The sequence below is a fragment of the Rutilus rutilus genome (assembly GCF_951802725.1).
Source record: "Rutilus rutilus genome assembly, chromosome: 20".
Classification (NCBI taxonomy): domain Eukaryota; kingdom Metazoa; phylum Chordata; class Actinopteri; order Cypriniformes; family Leuciscidae; genus Rutilus; species Rutilus rutilus.
The window spans coordinates 25,229,981-25,256,481 of record NC_140225.1 but is presented as its reverse complement, the minus strand read 5'-3'; the positions used below and the strand labels follow the sequence as shown (position 1 = coordinate 25,256,481).

The window sequence follows — 26,501 nt, the reverse complement described above, 5'->3', positions numbered from 1 at the left end:
CCTAGAAACCGCACATCAACAAGCTGGCAACCAAACCCTAGCACTGTTGGTGGCAAAAATATTTAGACTTGTTCAAGGCTACACCTCTGTAACTGAGGTGAAAGCAAACCGGTCCCTAAAAAAAGCTGGCAAACGAGAGAAACGCACTGAGCATTTCGGGAACAGTAATTGCATTTAAAATTCTTGAACACTCCCGAGTTCCTCCCCGTGAGAATATGCTCCTATTCCCTCTTAATGCTGTTATCAGATGTACCTCTCACCCTCCTAAAAGCCTTGTCAAGTGATGCCAGGGGTTCTGATTTCCAACCTAATTTGTATTGAGATACCAGAGGAATAAAAGTGTTTAATTTGGTTTTGTGTACTGCACAAAGACTTCACTGTGACGGCGAGGATAAAAAGGGCCAAGTACAAAGCAAGAAATGTGATTACAATGAGAGATCATGTTCGAGTTACTTCATAAATATATAAATATATATATATATAAATATATATATATATATATATATATATATATATATATATATATATATATATATATGCTTCATCTTTCTCAGAGTCAAGTTTCTTTCTAATACTAGAAAAGTGTTGAAAAATAAATTGGGGTTTGTAAGATTTTATTTTTAACCAAAAGAAAAAAATATTGTGAAATATTATCACAATTCAAAATAACTGTTTTCTATTTTAATACATTTTAAAAAGTAATTTATTTACATGATGGCAACAGCTGACTTTTTAGCAGACATTAGTCTTCAGTTTCAGTCATTACTTCAGTGTTCTGAAGAATCTTCAGATCAAATATGATGATATGGTGCACATGAAACATTTTTTTCTGGATTATTTGATTAATAGAGAGTTCAAAAGAACAGCATTCATTGGACAATAGAAATCTTTTGTAACATTATAAATGTCTTTCCTGTCACCTTGATCAATTTAATGCGTGAAATTTGCTTAAAAAATATGAATAAAAAAAATCTTACCCCAAACTTTTCATTTACATTTAATAGAAAGTAACATGATATAATATTTACCGTATAGGTAATAAGTATGTATTTTTCCAAAAAAATTTAAACCACATTTTGCAGTTCACTTTTTTTGTGAATATTATGTCAGGGATAATGTAGTCAAACAGTCATCAAAATGCACAATAAACCCTAATATTTTGTGATAATGACTGGATGACTAATGAGACGATCATTATGTAACTTAAGTATACAGTTTAAAAGTCCTTAAACAAAAACATTTTCAGAATTCTGTGATCGACCAATCAGAATCAAGTGTTCCAGAGAGCCGTGTAATATGAGGTCATAAAAACTGCATGCATAACAGTTTTAGATCTTATTTAGATCAATTGCAGCAGCTGTCACGGTTTGAAAGTTCATGTCAACTACCCCAAAACGAGTAACATATTGTGGGTTGGCAACAAGAGAAGACACAAAGGATTGTTGGAAATGGCTTTCTCAGACTCTTCCCCCAACATGCTCATTTTTCTTGCCCATGTGAAGCAGGATATCAGCGCGTCAGGGAATGTGGTAATGATGTGGTTTTGATGTGACTGATTTATGGGACGAAGGTGCTGTTCCTCTCTGCACCGCTGACCCACACACCTCCATTTCAAAGGCGCAGGGCTGCCGTTCACCGCCTCTCCTCCACACCTCTCCTCTGTCGCTCCGTCGTAAACAACACTGACCTCCCCCATCCCTCCAAAACACTCCCCTTTCCAGCAATCTTCATCTGATCCCATTGAGTGAGTGTTGTTGTATTTGTCCTGTGTAGGCCATGTTTCCATTGATTTGAATCAATGGTCTGGGTTCAATACAAGTTAAGCACTTAATTTACAGCCTTATTTAAAAAAAGAAGCAGCAAAAATCACATGTACAATAATGTACTTACAATGGTCTAAATCGTTCTTTAAATGGTGAAACTACTTTGAGGGACTTCTAGGTATGTGTTACAGACGTAAATCCTGTAAACGAGTGAGTTTGTCTTATGCAAACAGTCCCTTTCTAATATTTGTGCATGTGAAAGTTACTAGGTTTAATGGTTTTACATGGCCAGAACACTGAAACACTGAACATTACTTTTAAGATATTTTATCATACTAGTTTCAAGCTAACACATGTTTTGTGGATATACTTCTGAAACAGAGTGTATTTTAATGTTTATTGCCTATTTTGGTGTACTTCTATTGTGAGGGAGTTACTGTAACCATTTTTTTTTTTTTAAAGATAGTAGCAGGGTTTTCCAAACTGGGGTTCAAAAATGTAAAATGTAAATAAATAAATAAATGGTTACACTTTATTTCGCAGAGTCCTTATTACAGTGTAATTATATATTTAAGTACAGAGTAATATTAATTAACATGTACTTACTATATAGTTAGAGACAGGGCTTGTTACATATGTTACATGTTGTACTTACCATAGTAATAACAGCAAATTATGCATAATTACATGCAACCAAATCCTGATCCTACCCTAAACCTATAGTAAGTATATTAGTTGCTTAATATTACTCAGTACTTAAATATATAATTACACTGTAACAATGACACCTTAAAATAAAGTGTAACCTTTAAATACCTGTAAACCCTGTAATTATACATTTAAGTACTGAGTAATATTAAGTAACCGCATGTACTGTGCTTACTATAGGGTTAGGATAAGGGTTTGGTTTAGGGTTAGTTACATGTAATTATGCATAATTTACTGTTATAACTACTATGTAACATGTAACAAGGGCAATGCAAAATAAATCGTTACTAAATAAATCAACAAATCCAATCAAAATAAAACGCTAAAATGAATAAATGAATATTGTGTTTGTTTATCTGCATGTCATATGACCATTAACCAACACGTGAACATGTGAATGTGTTAAATTATTGATATATTTAATGGTAACTTATGTTTTTTACTGTTTTTTATTTTATTTTAAAGAGACATGAACTAAAACAGAGTGTTCCAGGAACAGAAAAGAGGTTAAAAGAGTATGTACAGAGTGAGAAAACTTTAAATCATATAAATGTATTCTAGCAGACCCCGAAAATAAAATTATGAACTTGTAAAATAGCATAAGATGGGCACTTTCACTTAAAAACTCAGGAGGTACTTGAAGTAAATATTTTAAGTCAAAGGGGTTTGGCTGACAAAACAGCTAGGAAACCAATCAGTGCTGCTGATAGAGCTTAACTTGCACTGAACCCAGAACATCCCTTTAATATGAGTGTATGTCTGTGTGTACCTGTGTTGTGCAGATGGGTTGGTATGTAGCAGGTGAAGTCAGCCGCCCCGTCCCTGACGTCCTGATCTTCGTCCTGTAGTAATGTAAACAGACACTTCCATAGCGCCACAGTGTGTGTGATACCTAGAAAAAACAAACACACACTGTAAAGCTTCAGTTTAGATTCCTGCATTCTTGTTCTTGTCCACAGATGTACACTCACCCAGAGGCAAAGCTGGCGCCGTCAGTAAGGTGGGGACGGCCTTCACCAGCACCTCAGCTGACATGAGTTTGACTTCTGCAGGTTGTTCTTCACCGCAGCTCTGCAGGACCAGCGCCCCCCATCTGCTCAGACAGACCACTGCAGCCTCACTGAGCTCCTGCTTTTTAACACAAACACATTTACTGAAGGAAGATCAGCCATAACGCACAGCTAAGTTGCTACTGTGGTGAAAGCACAGTACAGTGACATATCAGATGGTAATGCCTTGGTACTTTGATGTATATTACTGCATTGACAAAAGATACACAAGATACTTCAAGGTGATTCATCTGATCAAAATCGGTACAATCTTTTTTTCTTTTTTTTACTGTTTGAGGTTATTTTTGCACTGATGCCAAACTTATTCATTTATGAATCCATTTACTTGTTTATAAGATGCAAAAATGTAATACCACATTTGTTTAATAACTAATTTAAACTACTTTATCATGATATATATTGTTATTGTGATATGAGATTGTGCTTCGACTATATACACGTTTTTGAAAGAAGTCTCTTATGCTTACCAAGGCTGCATTTATTTGATCAAAAACAAAAAACAAAGTAAAAACAGTAATATTGTGAAATATTACTACAATTAAAATAACTGTTTTTTATGTTAATATATTTTAAAATGTAATTTATTCATCAAATGGAAAGCTGAATATTCAGCATCATTACTCCAGTCTTCAGTGTCACATTATTCTTCAGAAATTATTCTAATATGCTGATTTGGTGCTCAAGAAACATTTCCAATTATCAGTTGTAAAAACTAAAAAAATTTTTAAGGATTATTTGATGAATTGAAAGTAAAAATCTTTTATAACATCATAAATATCTTTACTGTCACTCTAGATCAATTTAATGCTTCCGTGCAGAATAAAAGTATTAATAAAATAAATAAATAATTTGAACGATAGTGTAACTGCTTTTATGTCTTTATGCCATTGAAATGACACTGTCAACTAAGAAAAATGATCCTGGAGGCCATAAACATCAGTCACCCCCCTCTCCCTCATCACACTTAGCGGCTAATCGTCCAACGAACATTCACAAACATTTCAGCGACCAACAAACAACGTTAACAGCTCTTAAAAACTTTCCAGAGCCTGTGGTAAAGCTAAAGCACATATGCTCTTTTTTTCTCAGGGATTGCCTTGTTTGTAGTGAGATGTGGCGGAATGTTAAGCCGCTATAAGGTTAAGTATCTGTAATCTGCTCCAGTCTAGACAGAGTGTCCAGTTAAACATGCTTGAGTCAGTCTGAAAACTTCCTATACAATGCTTCTCTCTTTCCTTTCTTAACTCTTGTTTCTTTTCTTCTTCCTTACCTGCAGCGTTGATTCAGCCAGGTGCACCACCAGTCGAGACGCTAGGGAGAGAGTGGCACAGTAGAGCTCCACACTGAAACACACAGAAGAACATGTGCATACTTCAATCCATAACCAAAAACAAGAAGGGCTGGGAGATGCAACTAAAAATGCATATTGATCTAGTCTAGAATGATAAGGGTCCCACACTTTTAGACCAATGAATTTCCTTGAATTAGAAATAATTTTACAGAGATGACCAAGCAAATTTCTATTTCTTCTATTTATATGTGAGATACCAATGTTTTGAATGAAAAAAAAATGTAAACAATTGTACTTATTATTGTACAAATGTTTCTCTACACAAGCACTCAAAAAGAGCAGAACGTTTTCTCATTTTCATGAACTTTCCAGGACTGAAATAACCATTTTTAATTTTCCTGATTTTTCCATGACCATCCGGACCTTGATCAAAAATGCTGTCTGATCATGAACTGAAAACATACAATTGAAACCGACCGCCAGCCCGAGTCTAGAGGGGCTGTTTTTCTAACTTGATCTCAGAACAGGTGTAATCCAGCATGTGTTGTCCAACAGAACACGGCTCCCAAAATACACTGGGCAAATGTGCCATTACACAACACTGCAAGTGTCCCATTGCATTACACAATTGCAAAGACACAGCAAGTATTATGGTGTTGCTTAAATCACAGGACGACTGCTACAAAATACACATATCATGTCACACTGTACAAATAACAATACGGTGTGAAGCGTTTCCCAACACTGAACTTAAGAGGAGAGATTGAAAGCGTTTGAGCGCTGCAGGGAGCAGGAGTCTTTGTAATGTAATACCGACGACCTGTCCACTGTTCACTGGGATGTGAAGGTGTCTGTTATTCTGAGGCCCCTACAGGCCACTAGAAGTCTAAAACAACAGACCAACTGCACCTGCTGCTACATAAACACATATTAAGACATGCACACAACCTCCAAGCATGTACATACCCACAAATTATAGGGAATAACCCTATGTAAAGGTATATGAACACACTCTCTCAATTGAAAGCACAGGTAGCTGCGGCCCTTTAATGTGTAAATCAATCTCTTTCCCGCTCTGCCGTAGGTATGAAAGGATGATTGATGTACACGGGGCGGCTGGCGACCACAGGTATGTGTGGTTTCTTTTGTAGTCAGAGCCCACATCTGAAGCCATTACGCTTCCCGCTAACAGCGCTAGCCACTCAACAGAGTACCTCTCGTCTCCCCAGAGGGATATACACCACCCCAAACCACTGCTTCAACAATGAGGAGGTTTGTTGGAGTCCACAGCTGCTGAGAACATTCTGTGTTTTTAGGGTGTCGGTGCAATGTTTTATGCAATATTAATAGTTTAAATTTGGTGTGGATCTTTCTGCACAACTGGATGCAAATGGAAAAAAATTACGTTTATAAATCCCTAAATCCCTAAAGGTGCGTTCACACATTTACCATTGTTTGGTGAATTTTCATGGGCGAAATCTGGTGATTTCAGTTCAGTTCGATCAGGCTCGTGTTCAAGTTGGTCATGCAAATTCGCCACTTTGACCAACAGAAAGCTGCTTGTTTTGAAATTGACTTCTGTGTGAGCTGTGCCTCATACATGCTACACTACTTACAATATACAAGTAAAGTATACATGCACATGAACTTTATTGACATCACATTCTTAATCCGTAGAGTTTAATATGGAGTTGCAGCTACCCACCCTTTGCAGCTATAACACTTTAAACTCTTCTGAGAATTGTTGACCATTCTTCTAGAAGCACATTAGTGAGGTCAGGCACATCCCCAAACTGTTCCGACAAAGTTGGGAGCATGAAATTGTCCAAAATGTCTTGGTATGCTGAAGCATCAAGAGTTCCTTTCACTGGAACTAAGGGGCCAAGCCCAACCCCTGAAAAACAACCCCACACCATGATCCCCCCTCCACCAAACTTTACACTTGGCACAGTGCTGTGAGGCAAGTACCGTTTTCCTGGCAACCACCAAACCCAGACTCGTCCATCGCATTTTCAGACAGAGAAGCGTGATTCGTCACTCCAGAGAACACATCTCCACTGCTCTAGAATCCAGTGGCGGCGTGCTTTACATCACTGCATCCGACACTTTGCATTGCACTTGGTGATGTAAGGCTTGAATGCAGCTGCTCGGCCATGGAAACCCATTCCTTGAAGCTCTCTACATACTGTTCTTGAGCTAATCTGAAGGCCACATGAGGTTTGGAGGTCTGTAGCTATTGAGACTACAGAAAGTTGGTGACTTCAACGCACTGTGCGCCTCAGCATGCGCTGACCCCGCTCTGTGATTTTACATGGCTTACCACTTCGTGGCTGAGTTACTGTGAATTCAAGCGTGTTATAATACCACTAACCACTAAAAGTTGACCGTGGCACATTTAGTAGTGAGGAAATTTCACGAATGGACTTATTGCACAGATGGCAACCTATCACGATACCACGCTTGAATTCACTGAGAAGCAGTCTGCGTGCCTAGGTGCTTGATTTTATACAACTGTGGCCATGGAAGTGATTGGAACACCTGAATTCAATGATTTGGAGGTGTATCCCAATACTTTTGGCAATATAGTGTACATTAGATATTTTTGCATGTGAAATTTTGCTATTGTAAACCACATCTGCCATTGTTTGCACTAGTGGTCAACTGATGTCCTACATTGTTGCTGATATGAACAGAGTCCAACGTCAATACAATGCTGTGATATAGGCTACATAATACAATTTAATAACAGCAAATTAGATATACCAATAATGGATATAATGTGATAGGCTGAAACCCTACTTGCTAAATATTACTGGAGATTTGGGCTTGTTTAGATTTCCATGATTATCATTGAAACAGGACCTACCTAGCATAAATTATAGTAGTTCATCCACTAATGGTTTCATTGTCTCGAAGTCAATGGGTTTTTTAAATAGGTGCAATGCCTTAAATAAGGTCTATGGTTAACTCAAGCTCAAGATATTTTAATTTTGTTCTATGAAAAAATATACCAATATACCAATACCTTTTTAATTTTCTACCTGTAATTTATAGTGTAACTTTTTTTTTTTAATTCTACCAATTGTAATTAGGCTTCAAAATTCATAAAATGTTCATTAATTTATGAAGACTATCAAGATGAACAAAACGTGTAAGAATCATTAGCTTTTGTTGGTCACAGAGCTTATTTTCTGCAATCATTTAAAGGCACACTGTGGAGAAATTGTGTTTTTGTCAAACAGCGACCCCTAGAGTCGCTGTGGAATACTTGCACTGTCGTAAATACCCCTCCACCCCCCTACCTCCCACCCTGTACACCGGTACCTGCGTCGGGCATGGAACAGGCACACATAGACTCCGAAGACATGATTATTGCAATTTATCATAATAGTTTGCAAATTGTGCTCGTTTATTTACAACCTCTACGTTAGGCTTATTTATGTCCTGATATTTATGTGAGATACTGAAAACTGTTCTCATGATAATCGCAAGAATCAACGTCAACAGCGTCGTCTGATATCCCTCAGGACTACGTGATAAATACACCTCACAACACCTGAGTTCAGCTGGCAAACTAGTGAGGCAAGCTAGGCAATAAAACATAACGCAAAAAACACGTAAGAGAACGAGTGTTTGTAAGTCTGTCAACAGCTCTGATAATCGAAAGCTAGCTAGACATATGTGGAAATTATTGGACTGGTCTAATTATCAGCAATGGATGAATGAACAGCATGTAAAAAAAAATGACATACTACAAGCAAGCGCAACAACATACAACATAGAATGCAAACAAGTTTACAAATAAGAGATTTATTTACTGGCCACTTCATGCGTTTTCTCAGATCGGATAGCTATCTGATTTATCAAAACGATTCCATTTACACCTGGTCACATAAATGTGTTTTTGCGAAACGGATTTAAATCCGATCTTCAATTCTCGCGCTATATGCAGATTTAATGGAGTGCACGTCACCAAAAGCAACAGATATGAACTGCATTTTATTGATCATCAGCTAAAATTTCAAAATCAAAGACCGCAATAAGAGAGAGCAGTAACAGCCCTGGTAAGATCATTTTGTTTTTTTATTTATAATGATGATGATGATTGTGTTTTAACCCTCTGGGGTCTGAGGTGTTTTTGGGGTCCTTGAGATGTTCTGACATGCCCTGACATTTGTGCTTTTTTCAGTTGCTTATAAACATAGTAATGGCAAAAAAAAATTACACACTATTTAGCACAAACAGGGCTACCATAATATGTGAGCAACAAGAATGTACATGTCTGCATTTTTGAGAGAATAATGTTTATGCGTGGTTATTGAAAAAACTAAAAACTAAAGTTTCTGAAATAAGACCACAAAACACACACTAAATATGTGCCAATAAGACTTTTGTCTAATGGATGTCATCGCCTAGTGTTTTTTCTTCAAAATTATGTGAAAATCACCCTGCCTAATCCTTCACATAACACAATACATTGATTTGAATTTTGCAAAGCACTTTCTGTTTGGAAAGGCCATATGCGGAGTGGGCGTCACAGATCATGCATATGTAGTGGTTCACACCTGAGGACCGCATACTTAATGAGCCATTCATTCAGGTGAGTCACTGAGCCACAAGAATGCAAGAGCAACAGTTGGAAGCATCTCAATTCTTTTTTATTTTTCCACATATTGTGCTTGCAATTTGGCCTATAATAGCCAAGGAAAACATGTAATTGTGCCGTTAATTCTCATACTGTATTTTCAGTTTTGGAATATTTATCTTCTCCCCAAATTTGTTACTAATAAAACACAATAAAAATTATTTAAAGAAAAGGCTTATATTTACCTTTTAATAGTTTGTTTACATATACCTTGTAAATATTTAAATAAACAACAATTCAAGTGTAATCTTTCTTTGTACAAACTAAAGTATACATTTTATCATACATATTTCAAAGTTAAGGATTTGATTGATTATTTGATTATTTTTGACAAAAAAATTGGCAAATAAAAGCTTATTTGAGGTGGCAGATATTTTACAGTAAAAATGTATAATCTATCCAAAACTAATCAACGAAATGTTGTCTTTCATATGTCTGTAACATAGGTCTTTCATTTTTATTATAAGGAATATAAATGCTAATTTGCAGTTTAATACGTTGCTTATACAAATATATATATGTGCATACACACACACACATATACATGTGTATATATTTATACACAAAAATAAATTTTATTTATATTTTTTATATACATTTTTTTTTCCACAAATTGTGCTTGTAAATTGTATAATATCCAAGGTAAACATGTCTAGTAATTGTGCAGTAAATTCTCATACTGTATTTTCAGTTTTGGAATATTTATCCTCTCCCCAAATTTGTTACTAATAAAACACAATAAAAAATATTTAAAGAAAAAAAAATTATATTTACCTTTTAATAGTTTGTTTACATCTACCTTTTGAGGGACATTTTCCCTTATTATTATTATTCCTCACAGCGCTGCGAGACGGTGTAAACAAGTAATGATCTGAATAAACTTGTTTTCTTGAGCTGATATGGGGCTCGAGAAAACACAGCCCCTCACAGGTTTGCGCCGTGGATTCCCGCGAGTCAGACGCGGATACTGTGTTTGTTTTAGGCTCGCGCAGTCTTCACTCGGACGCGCGCTTCAATCCGTTGTGGAGACTCTCTTTTCGTTCCAGTGAAATTACAAAACAAAATACACACACACACACACACATGTCTCTGCCTGATATACAACCACTGATAAACATAATCTGATTTGACAAAAAAAAAAAAAAAAACTATGAGTGCAGATTCGAACTCAGAACCTCTGACACGCTAGGCAAATGTTCTACCACTAGACCACTTGAGTTCACGTATTTACTCACGTGAAAACTCGGTGTTTACTCGGCGTGATCAATTCACTCTTGAACATGCTGCCGTTCGTCTGAGTTACAATCTTCCTCATCACTCATGATGATCTCCAGTTCAAGCACCTTATGTTGTGATTGCTAGCCTATTTACTTTTTATGTATTAAATCCAGGAAATTTGTTAATGAAAATAATATTAAAATTAAGATACAATTAAAACAAAACGAAATTCGTTTTAAAGAATGGATTTGTGCTTTCTGTTTTGAAGTCTCTGTGAAAGTTTGAAAGTCTTTTAGTGCTGCTTCAGAGCGCTCGCGTCCATAATGGAGAACTGTCACGTAATATTGTTTTTTCCTCATAAATGCGAACATGTGTCAACTAATGCAAGTAAATTTAAAAAGACTTACCCGAAATATTATCCACGGCTGGATCAAGTCGCTCAACGTTCGTCGCTCAAAATACAAACGTTCGTCGTCAGAGTCCTGCTCTTCTTCTGAGCAAAATTTGAACTCGTGTCATCTTCCAACAGCACAGGAAAGTGAATAAATGAAACTTGCTGGTTTTAAGGCATTTCAGGGGGCGTTTACCTTATTTTGCATAGATCACCTCAGCTCATTATCTTATGAATAGCGCGCTCTGCGAGTGGGTGTGAACTCATTACCGATAATTAGGTGAGACGGGAGAAACTGTACTTCTCTTTAGTTTCTTACAGATTTCATTGCAGGAGAATATTTGTTTTGAATGTGAATTGTTTTATTTAAAAGTAGAAATTTAAAGCTTTCTTTAGACGCATGTTTCATGGTTGTGTGATAAGTATTAGCTGAGTTTCAGTTCATTTTCCAGACTTGTTTCAAAAAGATTTTTGCGGAGACAGAGTGAGCTGAAAGCGCACCCTGTTTATTTTATTTATTTAAAAATAAAAACAAGGTTTTGATGTTAATGTGAGTGTACACAAAAAAAGAAGACCCTCTATAGTTTATAATCATGTATTTATTTTATTAATATGACCGTAAATGACGGACTTTTTTAAGTTTATGTTGCTTCTATGTGAAAAAAATCCAGCAAAACGCGGGGGCGCGTTTGCCGACCTCAGAGGGTTAAGCGTCTGCGACTTACTTTCATTTTGATTTGCGATAGTTTGCACGTTGGCTTGATGAATCGATGCTCAGCTGCGGTGATGCGTGTTCCAGTAGCGTCGTCATATCTGGCAATAACATATAGCCTGTAACACGCTTTCACACGTTTTTTTTAATAAATTTTTTTTAGCATTTTTGGGAGGAGTACAATTTACATATGTGGTTTCAACAACCAGATGCATTTATACTTGTCCAGTTTCGTCTGGAATGCGTCTCAGATCTCCTCCTGAAGTGGTTTGAGCGATCGGATTCAAATCCGTCTCGAATGCGTTTCGGAGGGCATTTACACCTGGTCTTTTCACGATCGGATAGCTATCCGACCTGAGAAAACGCATGAAGTGGCCAGGTGTAAACAGCCCCCATGACAAAAACATATGCACGAAAGCCGAAAACAAATGAAGCCAAACGATGTTGGCCTCTCACATCCATAGACAGTATATAAACGCTCACGTCCAAATTTGAGGAAGTGGTGGGGGAAGTGACGTATGCCGTAAAGCAGTCGAATTTTGTAGTTCTTTTTGTGCTCGGGTTACTACCCGAACCCCGAAGTTACACAGTGCCAGTAAAAGCGATACAGACCCCGTCAGGCTATGGCAGACGTGTCATTCAACCTATTGTAAGTCGATGTACCATCACAAGGGTCTTGGAAATATATTATGAAGGTTGAAAAGCTACACAGTGTTCCTTTAAGTCAATGGAAAAAATATAGATAATACAGTTTGATCTATATGGTTCACCTGTGTGTAGAGGTCTCAAGCAGTGTGAGGAGATGCTCTAGAACCTCCTGACAGCTCAAAGACATCATCCCATCTCTCCATGGCAGCAGGGAAGAAAGTGGGAGGACAGCAAGAACTTGCAAAACCTGTGAAACACCAACAGAAATGGAGACTTTAGTCAGGGTAGACACCCTATTATACTGCTTTTCACAAAACAAGCCGCATTTTCTAAGTTGCATTGTTTGAACGATAAAAGAGTTGCCAACAGTACAACCCACTGAACAGACTGCATATCGAAAATGCACAGCCTCATTTTCTGTTTCATGTCAAAATAAATATGGCATCTAACCTGACTAATCATATACAAAGAGCAGGAGACATTAAATGTGCTGAAGTCTGTCTAGAATGTTTTGTGAATATTTTCATTTGCCATCCACACTTTTCAACCCATATTCCTTTCATCCATATGAACATTCCCTTATTCCACCCTCCCGTCTGTCAGTAACATTCCTCCCTCCCCGTCATCCATCTATCCCTCCATCCCCCTGCACATAAAACACATCTGGTTCAGCTCTGGCCCTCGGGTTTCCCCCCAAACACTCGCCTCAGAAGAGCGAGGGAGTTAACGGAAGACTTGTTTTTCTTCTCCTCAGACCCCCACCGTCTTTCCTTTCTTTTAACGTGACAGGCCTGATAGCCCATAGGGGTTTGTTGACATTATTTAGACTTATTTGGTTGATTATTATTTCTTGGAGTGCACAAAGCCTTAAATAAGTATATTTTTAATGGTTTTCTATGGCATCCTTACTTGATTATATTATAGTCTTTTATATTTTGGTACACTGGATCAGTGGTTCCCAACCCTGGTCCTGGAATACCCCCAGCACTGCACAGTTTAGATGTCTCCATAATCAAACACAGTTGATTCAACTCATCAGTAAAGATTCCAAGACCTCAGATGGGTGTGCTAGATAAGAGAAATATCCAAAATGTGCAGTGTTGGGGGTACTCCAGGACTGGGGTTAGGACACACTGCATTAAATTATATTGAAGTACATGACGAAACCAGTGTGGATTTAGTCCTAAGACGAAACCTGTAAAATTAATATTTTCAGAACAGATTTAAGCACTAGGCTTTAGTTCAGAGTCGCAGTTCAGTGCATATTTTGTTATTAGTGTAGCCACTTGAGCCCATAGAGGAAGTTAGCCTAACTTTCCTAGTCACTTCCCAGAATGCTTTGGTGGAACAGACGACTTACCTTGGAAACCAGGCCATATCGAAAGTCTAGAGCCTAACAGCAGGACTTTAAACATTAACAGTTGGCCAATAAAACAGCTTTTAAGAACACACGCACACACACACACACACACACACAGAGAAAAACATGCATCCCAGACACAAACGCCAGAAAAACCAATTCCCGTCAGTTTGAACATTTCTTAATGATAGAAACGGCAAAACAGGAGGGTAATTGATGGTTGGTTGAGTGTTTATGAGGAATTGAAACATGAGCCCTTTTTCTAAACAGGAAACCGCCTGCCATTTCACTTTGCAGGGCCAAAGAAATTTGTGTGTATGGAGTGAATGGAAATTAAATGACATTCAGCCGGTTTCATTCAGATACAGTTGTTAATAGCTCTTGTCCAGCAGGTTTTTAGTGTAGACGTTTATTCAGCTAATCAGAGAATCCCTGTACAAAGGAATGTCATTTCTACAGCTGAATTCACAAATCTCAGGACCACAGAGTTCTGTGATCAGTGTTTTTATGAATTTCAACATGGTGAAAAGAACAATACAAAAGTTTCGGCTGCTAACCTGCATCAAGTTTGATTCACAAAAATGTTGAGATCCGCAAATCAAACTTGATTATTTTTCTAGTAATATTACAGTTTACATTTTTGTTTTTGTAAGACTAAAAAAAAAACTAAAAAAAATTGACAAGTTTTCTTGTTATATTTTGTAAAGTGTTTTATAGTGTTTGTTGTAAGGTTTTGGGGAGTGTGTAAAAAGATTTGTTAGGTTTCCGAATGATTTGTAAAGTTTCTTGTAAATAATTGTAATAATATCAAATTAAAAGTTATACTAGTACATTTTAATGGTGTAATAATTTTTGGTCGTGTAAGAAATACACTTATTTTGATGTGTTGAGTAACACTAGCTAACTGTAGTGTGTTATTCAATTACATATAAAGTTAAATAATTTTAATTGTAATAAATTGCAATTTCATCAATATAGATGCATAATTACAAATAGTTTTAAAACATGACATACAAGTTTCAACAGAAAGGACATTACAATATATTTTAGTTAACCATACATGCTTGTCAGTAGTTGGGCAGTACACTTGAATCTTACTTCTAAGACAATAGAAGTAATTGTGAAATTACATACAGTATAGAGATTCGGCTAATTGAATTTAAAACAATACATTTTCATTTAATTGCAATAAACATGCAATTAAGTTTCCAAAAGCATTACACTCAGTGACTATATTCATACTCATTCACTTAACTATATTCTTTTAAAGTATTTTATTTCTGTACGCTGATAAAATTGGTCTACAAACAATTTCCACTCAGAAATTGCTAGTGAATTTCACAATTACAATTATAAAGCAAGACTGTTTCAAGATATAACACAAATTGTGTCGTTTTTGTTAAAGTGTTTTTTTTTATATTGTGTGGTAGTTTCTTTATGTTTTTTTTTTTTTTTTATATATATATATATATATAAGCTGTGTAGAGTATGACAACACAAAAGGGTGGTTTCCTCACCTTGGCTTGACACCCCGGGTATGTCTCATGAAGGGCCAAAGAGGTTAGGCTGGACACACTGAGTTCAAAGGGCAAGGGTCCCTGACCACAATGCTGAGACTTGTCCTCTGTCCTCTGAAGTCTCTTGAGGAACTGTTCCAGGGCAAACAGACGAACCTCATAGTGTGGGCACTGTAGCAGCCGTTCCAGGAGGTCTCTCTGAAACCCGTCAGCCTCAGGACATTCCCAGAGGTGAGGTGATTCCACACAGACACTGATGGCTATGTGAGCCAGACTCTGCAGGTACTGTGTGGCTCCAGGGACTGAGAGGTCTATGTCGTCGGGTCCCTGAGGGGCCACAAGTTCTGAGGCCATAAGAATGTGCAGAGTTTCCTCACGTAGTTTCTTCAGCGGAGACTCTATGAACGTAGACAATGAATGTACTCCATTAGTTGTGAGAGAAGATATATTCTAAAATAAAAGCAGAATTTATCTTAGGTGACATCAAAGTGTACAATGCAATAAGAGAACTACTTTGACTGGTGTTTATTAGTGAAAGATGATCAACCTTTGAACTTGCACTACTAAATATTGATTCAGCTTCACTATGACATCACTATATGCTCTGCTGAAAGGCACTCTGGGAAATACAAGTGCTTCAGAGCCTCAAACATACTATTTTCCTTATTAAATTATTATGAACACAATATTCTTCTGAAGGCTAAATAAAGCCCACTTCTCCATCCAAGAAGTTCCAATGACCCATTCCAACTCCCACAATGCAACCCAATCCGGCACTGCACATGATTCAACAAGGAGTGGACCAGAGGGAAGGGCCATACTGCATTCCCCAAGAGACGGGCCCGGTTACTGTGACACCAGAGCATGAAAAGAGCCCTCGTACGCTTCTCGGAGAATGCTTAGATTGACCTAAAGCATTGAGTGTGTGGTGCACTCTAATTTAGCAGAGTGTGAGAGGGGATTGTGTATGTGTGTATACTTGCCTGTCTCTTTAGGGCATGGACATTGCTCAACACCTGTTTCAACGATGTTAATTGTTGACATGTTCACACAGACCCGGACCATTATTATAAGAAGGGGGTGATGGGAAGGCATGTTTAAAACCAGGGTGGAGATGTTGACAAACGTTTGTAGTGATGAGAAGAGGAATATCTAATCTAATGTGGAAAATACCTCATCACCAGAACCCTGACACAGACATCGGCAACATAACGTCAACCCAAGAAACAGACAGCAAGTTATTTAAAGAGTCAGTCATTTATCATATATAAATTTACACATGCTTTTGCTCATGTTTTCTTGCTTCACTCAGTCACAGGCATAAACATCTGTAGACAATATGTTCCTTCAAAATTGTTCAAAGTCAGTCTATTAAAAGTGGACCATGTACACATTTGATACACTATTACTATTACAATTTGTGTCTAATGCTCACCAAGGCTGCATTTTTTTTTAATCAAAATTACAGTAAAAATAGTAATATTAAATATTATAAAATATAAGTACAATTTAAACTGCTTTTTGTTTAAAAAAATGATTTATTACTGTGATGGCAAAGCTACATTTTCAGCATCATTACTCCAGTCTTCAGTGCCACACGAAATCATTCAGAAATTGTAACATGCTGATTTGCTGCTCAAGAAAGATTTCTTATTATCAGTGTTAAAAACAGTTGTGATACTAGCATTTTATCGTTTCGCAAACTTAAATGTATTCATACAAAATTGATTACAAAGGTTTGGCAATTTTCAAAGAGGCTAGCTTTGAAAGAATAAGATTCCACCCTCCCTTCAGAGCTCCTCCAAAGCCACGCCTCCTACAAAACACGTGAATGTGTACAGCAAGGAGCAAACAAATGCGTCACGAGACAAGAGACGGCGTTAAACTACCTCATGTCTCAGAGCACAAAACAATACAATAATAATGAACAAACAACTTAAAGAGCACTGTCCAGTACCACCTGACTGCTGCAGATAAATTGCCATTGAAACGCATAAATTCGAGTCACGAACCACTCCGGATATAACGTCACAGGTTTCTATCTCTTCCAAATTACAGTAGTTATGGTGTGAACGCAACATAAGCTTGTTGTTTTGGTTCAGGAGGAACCATAGCATGAAACGCACTAAAGACATGAAATGCCTGCGAGAGCAGGGTGCGCGTAGATATGAAAATACATAGGTTGACATGCAGGTAGGATTTTATGGTCCTGCACCTTCCACAGATATATATATATATATATATATATAGTAAATGTGTGTATATACAGTATATACACACATTTAGACCACTTAACTTAGTGTTTGCTATCAGGATGGGAAGAGACTTTCAACCAGCATAACAAAACACGTTTCTAGAACAAATCACCTACCCTGCTTTTAAAATATTATTTTCATATTTAAAGGGGTCCTATTACAGTGAGGAAAATAAGTATTTGAACACCCTGCTATTTTGCAAGTTCTCCCACTTAGAAATCATGGAGGGGTCTGAAATTGTCATCGTAGGTGCATGTCCACTGTGAGAGACATAATCTAAAAAAAAAAAATCCAGAAATCACAATGTATGATTTTTTAACTATTTATTTGTATGATACAGCTGCAAATAAGTATTTGAACACCTGAGAAAATCAATGTTAATATTTGGTACAGTAGCCTTTGTTTGCAATTACAGAGGACAAACGTTTCCTGTAGTTTTTCACCAGGTTTGCACACACTGCAGGAGGGATTTTGGCCCACTCCTCCACACAGATCTTCTCTAGATCAGTCAGGTTTCTGGGCTGTCGCTGAGAAACACGGAGTTTGAGCTCCCTCCAAAGATTCTCTATTGGGTTTAGGTCTGGAGACTGGCTAGGCCACGCCAGAACCTTGATATGCTTCTTACAGAGCCACTCCTTGGTTATCCTGGCTGTGTGCTTCGGGTCATTGTCATGTTGGAAGACCCAGCCTCGACCCATCTTCAATGCTCTAACTGAGGGAAGGAGGTTGTTCCCCAAAATCTCGCAATACATGGCCCCGGTCATCCTCTCCTTAATACAGTGCAGTCGCCCTGTCCCATGTGCAGAAAAACACCCCCAAAGCATGATGCTACCAGCCCCATGCTTCACAGTAGGGATGGTGTTCTTGGGATGGTACTCATCATTCTTCTTCCTCCAAACACGTTTAGTGGAATTATGACCAAAAAGTTCTATTTTGGTCTCATCTGACCACATGACTTTCTCCCATGACTCCTCTGGATCATCCAAATGGTCATTGGCAAACTTAAGACGGGCCTTGACATGTGCTGGTTTAAGCAGGGGAACCTTCCGTGCCACGCATGATTTCAAACCATGACGTCTTAGTGTATTACCAACAGTAACCTTGGAAACGGTGGTCCCAGCTCTTTTCAGGTCATTGACCAGCTCCTCCCGTGTAGTTCTGGGCTGATTTCTCACCTTTCTTAGGATCATTGAGACCCCACGAGGTGAGATCTTGCATGGAGCCCCAGTCCGAGGGAGATTGACAGTCATGTTTAGCTTCTTCCATTTTCTAATGATTGCTCCAACAGTGGACCTTTTTTCACCAAGCTGCTTGGCAATTTCCCCGTAGCCCTTTCCAGCCTTGTGGAGGTGTACAATTTTGTCTCTAGTGTCTTTGGACAGCTCTTTGGTCTTGGCCATGTTAGTAGTTGGATTCTTACTGATTGTATGGGGTGGACAGGTGTCTTTATGCAGCTAACGACCTCAAACAGGTGCATCTAATTTAGGATAATAAATGGAGTGGAGGTGGACATTTTAAAGGCAGACTAACAGGTCTTTGAGGGTTAGAATTCTAGCTGATAGACAGGTGTTCAAATACTTATTTGCAGCTGTATCATACAAATAATTAGTTAAAAAAATCATATATTGTGATTTCTGGATTTTTTTTTTTAGATTATGTCTCTCACAGTGGACATGCACCTACGATGACAATTTCAGACCCCTCCATGATTTCCAAGTGGGAGAACTTGCAAAATAGCAGGGTGTTCAAATACTTATTTTACTCACTGTATATCCTTTTATGAAGTCTTGATTTAGTTTTTGGCGTGTACTAGAATATGCTTTCATGCTTGATTGTTCAAAAACACATTACAATATAACTGCACCACGCCGTTTAGTTCTGGTTTCGATGAAGCCCCTCCTTCCGAAATACGAAATGTGCTGTGATTGGTTAGCTGGCCCAGTGTAGGCGGTGAACAGCCTTCCAAAAGCGAGAGCTTACAAACACTACAGTAAACTAGGGTTGGGCGATATATCTCATGACATTGTTAGGCGCATCTCGTCAGTAAAGCAGGTTCCTTGATTAGTAGTAAATCGCCATCACCTGCTTTCAGATGGAGCGGCATTCACAACAAAGAGCCGTAGTTAACTGACAAGCTGAGCCATATCGCATTAATATCGCGGACGTATCGCCTGCGATAATTAATGCGATATGGCTCAGCTTGTCAGTTAACTACGGCTCTTTGTAGTGAATGCCGCTCCATCTGAAAGCAGGTGATGGCGATTTACTACTAATCAAGGAACCGGCTTTACTGTTTTTTTATGCTCAAAAACAGTAACATTACACACTAACTAAACTACAGTTTAAAAAGTGGAAAAGCATAATAAGACCCCTTTAAATTAAAGAAAAAGTCAAATAAATTATATTTAAACAAAAATAAATAAATTAGAATTAGAACATTAGAATAACTACTTATATTATGTAAATAAATTAACTGATACGAAACCAGGACCATTTATCGATCCTCATCAGTTTTTATCCCCAAATAGCTTCCCCTTGAAATGGCATGGTGCAATTTATTAGCACCTAAAGACATTCTTTGTCTGATAGATGTTTAAAACCATACCGAAAATGTACTTTAAAGGGGTGGTAAAACACAATTTCACTTTTCTAACTTTAGTTAGTGTGTAATGTTGCTGTTTGAGCATAAACAACATCTGCAAAGTTACAACGTTGAAAGTTTAAAGCAAAGGGAGATATTTGCTTTTAAAGAAATCAATTTCTAAGAACTACAGAAAACGGCCGGTAGGGACTACACGACATTCCTGCGGGCTTGCTGACATCACTAAGCCCAATATTTACATAAACCCCTCCTCCGATGAAGGATTCGCAAAACGGCTAGTCCTGAAAGATCGAGCAGTTCCAACTTTAAAAACAGAAGCTGTTGTTTACGAGCCACAACCTGTAAGTATGATTTTTTCGTTGATGTGTTTTCCTGTAATAGTTCGTATTGTTAATCGTACGTTGTAGCAAGGAACTAAACGAAGGACAACGCTGTTTAGCTCCACAAACCAGTTTGTTAAATGCTAATTCATACTTATCCGACAAACACGTACAAACTTCTGTTTAATATCACCAGCGCAGCGAACTTGGAATGTTCGTGGTTGTTGTCGTTTATGTGATCAGTGTAAATTATTCTTTGATTATAGCTTTTATGTATTGTTTATCTACATGCTTGTTTATCTACAGGCATGCTAAACATGGTTTTGTGTTTGATTTGGCTACTGTTGTAAAGCCAATGTTTAGTGTTCGTATTGGATTAATAGTTCTGGCGACAGATATTTAGCTACAATCGTTCTAAATATACAAAAGTAACAGTGTCATATAGCGATCTGCAGTCTTAAAAAACATACCTTTCTGAAACGTCCTTTAACAGCCGTTCTTGAACAGGTTCTGCTCGATCCTCTCCACTAACATTCTCTGTGTCTGATTCGGGCTCAAATTGGTATAGCAATATTGACGCCGTTGTTTACTGAAGCACAAACTACCGGTAAGGGGCGTGACGTTTCCGAACAACGTGCACTTGGAGGTTAGCGAATCACAACACACTGGGCCAGCTAACCAATCTGAGCCCATTGCGTATTTTTGAGGGGGAGGGGAGGGGGGGGGGGGCTTCATAGAACCCGGAAATCATCTGACCGTTTTTACAAGGAGGAACAGAGCAGTGTAGAATAATGGTTAAATATGTGAAAAATAATGACGAATGATAAAAACGAAGCATGAACACGTTACAGTGCACCCCACAAACACAATCAAGCCTTCGAAAAAAGGTGTTTTACCACCCCTTTACCAAACACTTTTCCACAATCTAAAAGGCACTATTTTTATATAACAACTCTCCCACAGGTTCCAATTAGAGATGCACCGATTACAATTTTCTAGGCCGATTCCGATTTCCGATTTTTCACTGAGCTTGACCTGCCGATACCGATTTTAGCCGATTCCGATTTAATTTTTTTCCTACCACTTTACAGCACACACAAATATTTATTTTTCATCTTTTCTTTAACCTTTTCACGCGTAAGTTTAAAATATTCTAACTGACACCCCCACCCCCCGAGTGAGTTTTTTCGCGAACGTTCCCTTTAATGTTTCCATGGCGACGCGTCACGCGATACACCGCAGCCACAATAAAACTGTATGACAGATGTGTCGCTTTTATTTCACTTTTCCTTTTTTATTCAAAATATTCACAAACTTGCTTACCATGTCATCAACTAGCCTATCTGATATTCCGATTCTCAAATACGTGTAAGTGAGTGGTCGTTTAAAAACCTTTAATCTTGATCTATAATGAGATGGGCGCCGCAATGTTGTCCTGTCAGTCGGATTTACAGCATGTGAATTCATCAGTTTCTCCGAAATAAATGCAAGAAAGTGGCCGTTGAACTGATTAGAATAGAGTAAACTTTATAGTTACTTCCCCTATGTTTGTCTGATATGAATAACACACATGTCGGCAAATTATATTTGAATAGATTGTTATTGCTGCTTCCACAGACATCAGTGTGTGTTTTACAAACTCCAAATGTATTGTTTTAATCGTGCTTATGTGTATTTAAATATCTGAAACCTAAAATAAACATTATGAGGTTGAAAACACTGCTTAGTTGTGCCATAACAGCGCTGAACGCGTCCGACTCTGGCTCAGCGCCAGGCAGCCAACGCGCGAAAGCACAGTTTGAATCTGGCAGTTATGCGACGTCACTGAACATCTAAATGTGGCACCGCACCGTACTCTCCTGGGCACAGACATACAAATCTCATATATGAGACCGCACCGCTCAAAAGGTTAATCATGCGGCGCCCGAGTGCATTTGACCGGCATAAAATCGGCATATGTCAGACTGACCGGCCGGTCGCCGGTCATGGCCGATCACGTGAAAATCGGCCAATTCCGGTCACCAGCCGATCAATCGGTGCATCTCTAGTTCCAATACATAAACCAAGAATGCCACAGCTATTCAGAGTGAGAGAAAAGTGAAATGAAGTAAAAACAAAACTGTAGTCATAAGAGGAGGTCATGAGAGGAGTGATGGTAACCATTCTCAAGCCTTTAAACTCAGGCCAAGTACTCATTACCACAAAACAACACACTAGGAGAAAAACATCATTAACAGAGGGAGGGAGACGAGAACTAGTCAGTCATGAGACAGACTTTGGTTAACAATGCTGATTTATTTCTCTTTTACACTATGTCTGTTTTCCTCCAACACACAGAGGCAGAAACACAGAATGGGGAAGAAAGAGGAAATGAGAGTGACGAGGGTGTGCGGTGGAGAGAAAGGACGCTTTTGCTATGGCATTTATTAATATTGTTGGCCCTCTGGAGAGATGGAGGACCACGGTAATGATTACTCTCGGAAATGAAAGGCATTTCTCAGAAAGACAGACTGTGGCAGAGAATGTGTGTGTGAGTTTGGAGACAGTAGTTCTGGGGATGTGCTGGAATCTTTATGAAAACCTAAACAGCCCAGTTAGACATCCAAGGCATTACATACAAACACACCCGCCACCCCAGCATGACTCAGAGAAAGCTGTGGTTTCATCAATGCCACGACCACCAAGTCTCAGTGACCAGATTTTGCTCTCTCATAAAAATAGCAATATTACAGTCACTGGTAATAGAAAATAAAGCCCATTGCAGTGAAATCAAACACTGGCAAAACACTCACACAACCTGGAGAGGCCGTTCTTGTTTGAACCTCTCAGCTAAAAAAAAAAAAAAAAAAAAAAAAAAAAAACCTGAAAAGAGACATATCTCTCATCAAGGAATGAAAACTGTCATGATCCAATTCCCATTATGTTGTTCTGAACCCATATCACGTCTTCTCTTTAACACAAAAGATTTGGTTTGAAGGTTGAATGTTCACATAAATTCTGGCCTATTAATCCCACAAAGCTAATTTATGGCATCAGAAGGCTTCAAATACACCATATAGAGTCATCTGGATCACTTTTACAATACTTTTATGGTGCTTTTTGTCCTATTTGAAGTTTGACAGCCTCTGTTAACTATATACTTTTACTGTATAGGAAGTGTGAACATTCTTTAAAACATCATCTTTTTAAAGTCATACAAGTTTGGAACAAAATGAGGGTGAGTATAAATAGGGCTGGGTAATAACATTTTCATGATTCGAGTTTGGTTCACAAGCTTTTGATTCAATTCAATTATGATTTCAGTTCCATTCAATATTGATTCATCAAAGTGTATATATATAAAAATATATAAATAATGAGGTACAGTACTGTAAGTACATTTTTCTTAAGGAAAAAAGCCTCTCTAAATTAAAGCTGTGAACTATACAGGAAACCCTGTCAGTTGGTACAATACTACAATATTAAAAGTTAAAATTAACAGACTATTACATTTATTTGCTATTTATTTTTAGATAAAAAAAAAAAAAAAAAACTGAATTATACACAAACATTTAAAACATTTGTTTAGTGAAGATTTGTTCACACATCAACAGAAAACAGCACAGAGAGATCGATAGAGATCAATCTTGGGATTTAAGAATCCAAACCGGTTCATAAAAATGAGTATCGATTAAAATACATTTATTGATATTGTCAACCCTGCCCTAGTAAATGATGACATAATTTCCAAACACTTAAGTTATTCATAACACTTCCTCACTTTATATAAGATGGAACACTTATAATAATTCTGTGAATTACAGTACTACAGCCCGAGCACCTTTACGACGCAAAAGTTGTTAAAGTACATGTGCGATCTTTTTGTTTTTAAGTGTTCAGCTATATTTTATGGTGCAGGAAAACAGTGGGCCGTCTGTACTCACTACAGTAGTAAACACACTCCGATACACACAAGCGGCAACGTGCTCGAACACATGGATTTTACATCATGCTCTGCCATCATTACCCAAACTGTGAAAAACAAAACCCAGACGACTGAGGAACGTGCAGAGCAGATGTGAGCATGCTTTCCCACAGTGAACGACCCCTATGCTGCCAACCACCTACTGACGAGTGTGTGCACGTTAGCCACAATGTATTCACCCGGGAGATAGAAATATGGGGAATACAGTACAATTTGTGCCAGAATTATGGCCATCTATGGCCAATTATGGTTTTAATGGCCATCAGAGAGAGAGAGAGAGTGAGAGAGAGAATGTGTGTTGGTGTATGTTGAGGGAGCATTTCTCATGCGGTAGTGTTTGATCCACACAGACTTGTAAAACCGTTCCTCTCATGCCCAGCTAAAGCATCGCCAGTAAAAACACCATCACAATCTCTGCTTAGAGTCTCAGAGCCAAACTACTAAGAGCACTTGGCCTCATACCCACCAAACACCCCCCCCATCTCACACACACACACACACACACACACACACACACACACACACACACACACACACACACACACACACACACACACACACACACACACACACACACACACACACACACACTTTCAGTGAGGAGTGCATTAGGATGGGAATACATGCAAGAACTGCCCAGAAACTTTCCGCTCCTACTTAGTTCCAAGACGAATGAAAAAGCAGATTGTTAAGGTCATTCTGTCCAGTTTGAAGTGTTAGTGACAAATTAAAATGCTCATTTCTTCACTGAGGTTCCCAACACCCGTGAACTGTGCATTTTAGGAAGGAGAGAGAGAGAGAGAGAGAGAGAGAGAGAGAGAGAGAGAGAGAGAGAGAGAGAGAGAGAGAGAGAGAGAGAGAGAGAGAGAGAGAGAGAGAGAGAGAGAGAGAAAAAAAAGAAAAAAAAAGTGTGGGTGAATCTACACTATATTTTAAGCTGTCCTTGTTACTGTGTAATTACACAAATACCTACTCCGTAATATTAACTTTATGTACTTACTATGGAATTAGGGTTTGTCTTAGGGTTAGTTGCTTATAATTATGCATAATTTACTGTTATTACTATAGCATGTATTTGTAATATACAACAAGGGTACTGTAAAAAAACAAAAACAAAAGTGTTACTAAAATGAGGGCAATTTTTTAGGGACCATTAATATATATGTTTTTATTACTTTAATGATTTAATATTTAATTCACTTATTTTAATAACAATTAGTCAAAATGTCTTCCTCCACACAATGTCTCATTACCATAATGCATCCATAGGTTTTATTTATGTTTGGTAAAAGTTATGTTTAGTGTAACTCATTATCTTTAATGGCAAGTCTCATAATTATAATACATTGGGGTTAATGCATTACAGTAAATATGCTGTGATATATATTGCTTCTTCGAATCAGTTTTTAAATTAAAATTGTAAGTTTTATTTGCATTACAGTCATTAAAATGACATGCAAAACAATCATAATGTTCTTATCTTCATGGTTGCTCCAATGGCACATTACTTTCTTCTGTGTAAAAAAAAAGAAAAAAAAAAAGATGTTTTGCAGGCAGATTTTCCCATACAATGTAAGCAAGTTGCAAAAGGACAAAAAAGCACCACACATTTGCCCATATACAATGTGGGCAACAGTTTATTCCAAGTCTTCTGAAGTCCAACATTTGGTTTGATGTCAATAAAAACAAATTGTATTGTTTCTTACATGTCTCTCTACTAAATGCGACATGGCAAGTTTGAACATGAGCAAGCACAAATTTAATTTAAGAGCTATGGTATAGGGGAAGATTTTCAGTGTATAACAATCAGTATTTTGGTGTTTCTAACACAAAGCTGTCAAATGACCTCAGAAAACATGGAATATAGAGACTACTTTTATAGTTGTTGTTGTTTTGTTTTGTTTTTTTAATGTGCCAGCTCCTTTTTGTCATCTGCTTTCATAGTACGGCAAAGAACAGTGTGAACATTCAGCCATCTGTTTTTGTGTTATCCAGTAGAAAGTAAGAAATATGGCTTTGACAAAGTCTGTTGACAGT

The 26,501-nt window shown here is 37.7% G+C and overlaps 1 protein-coding gene across 5 annotated transcripts in view; it reads right to left on the bottom strand.

Moving 5' to 3' along the window:
• The window catches only part of thada (THADA armadillo repeat containing), a 115,893-nt gene that overhangs the window by 7,343 nt on the left and 82,049 nt on the right, over positions 1-26,501 (bottom strand). For 3 of the 5 annotated variants that reach the window (XM_084392003.1, XM_084392005.1, XM_084392007.1), the window contains 5 exons: positions 15,324-15,721; positions 12,569-12,693; positions 4,812-4,884; positions 3,443-3,602; positions 3,241-3,363 (listed from right to left, as the gene is read on the bottom strand). In XM_084392003.1, coding sequence (XP_084248129.1) covers positions 3,241-3,363; positions 3,443-3,602; positions 4,812-4,884; positions 12,569-12,693; positions 15,324-15,721 — 879 coding nt within the window. The remainder of the gene's footprint in view (positions 1-3,240; positions 3,364-3,442; positions 3,603-4,811; positions 4,885-12,568; positions 12,694-15,323; positions 15,722-26,501) is intronic. The other 2 variants (XM_084392004.1, XM_084392006.1) reach the window with 1 other exon arrangement.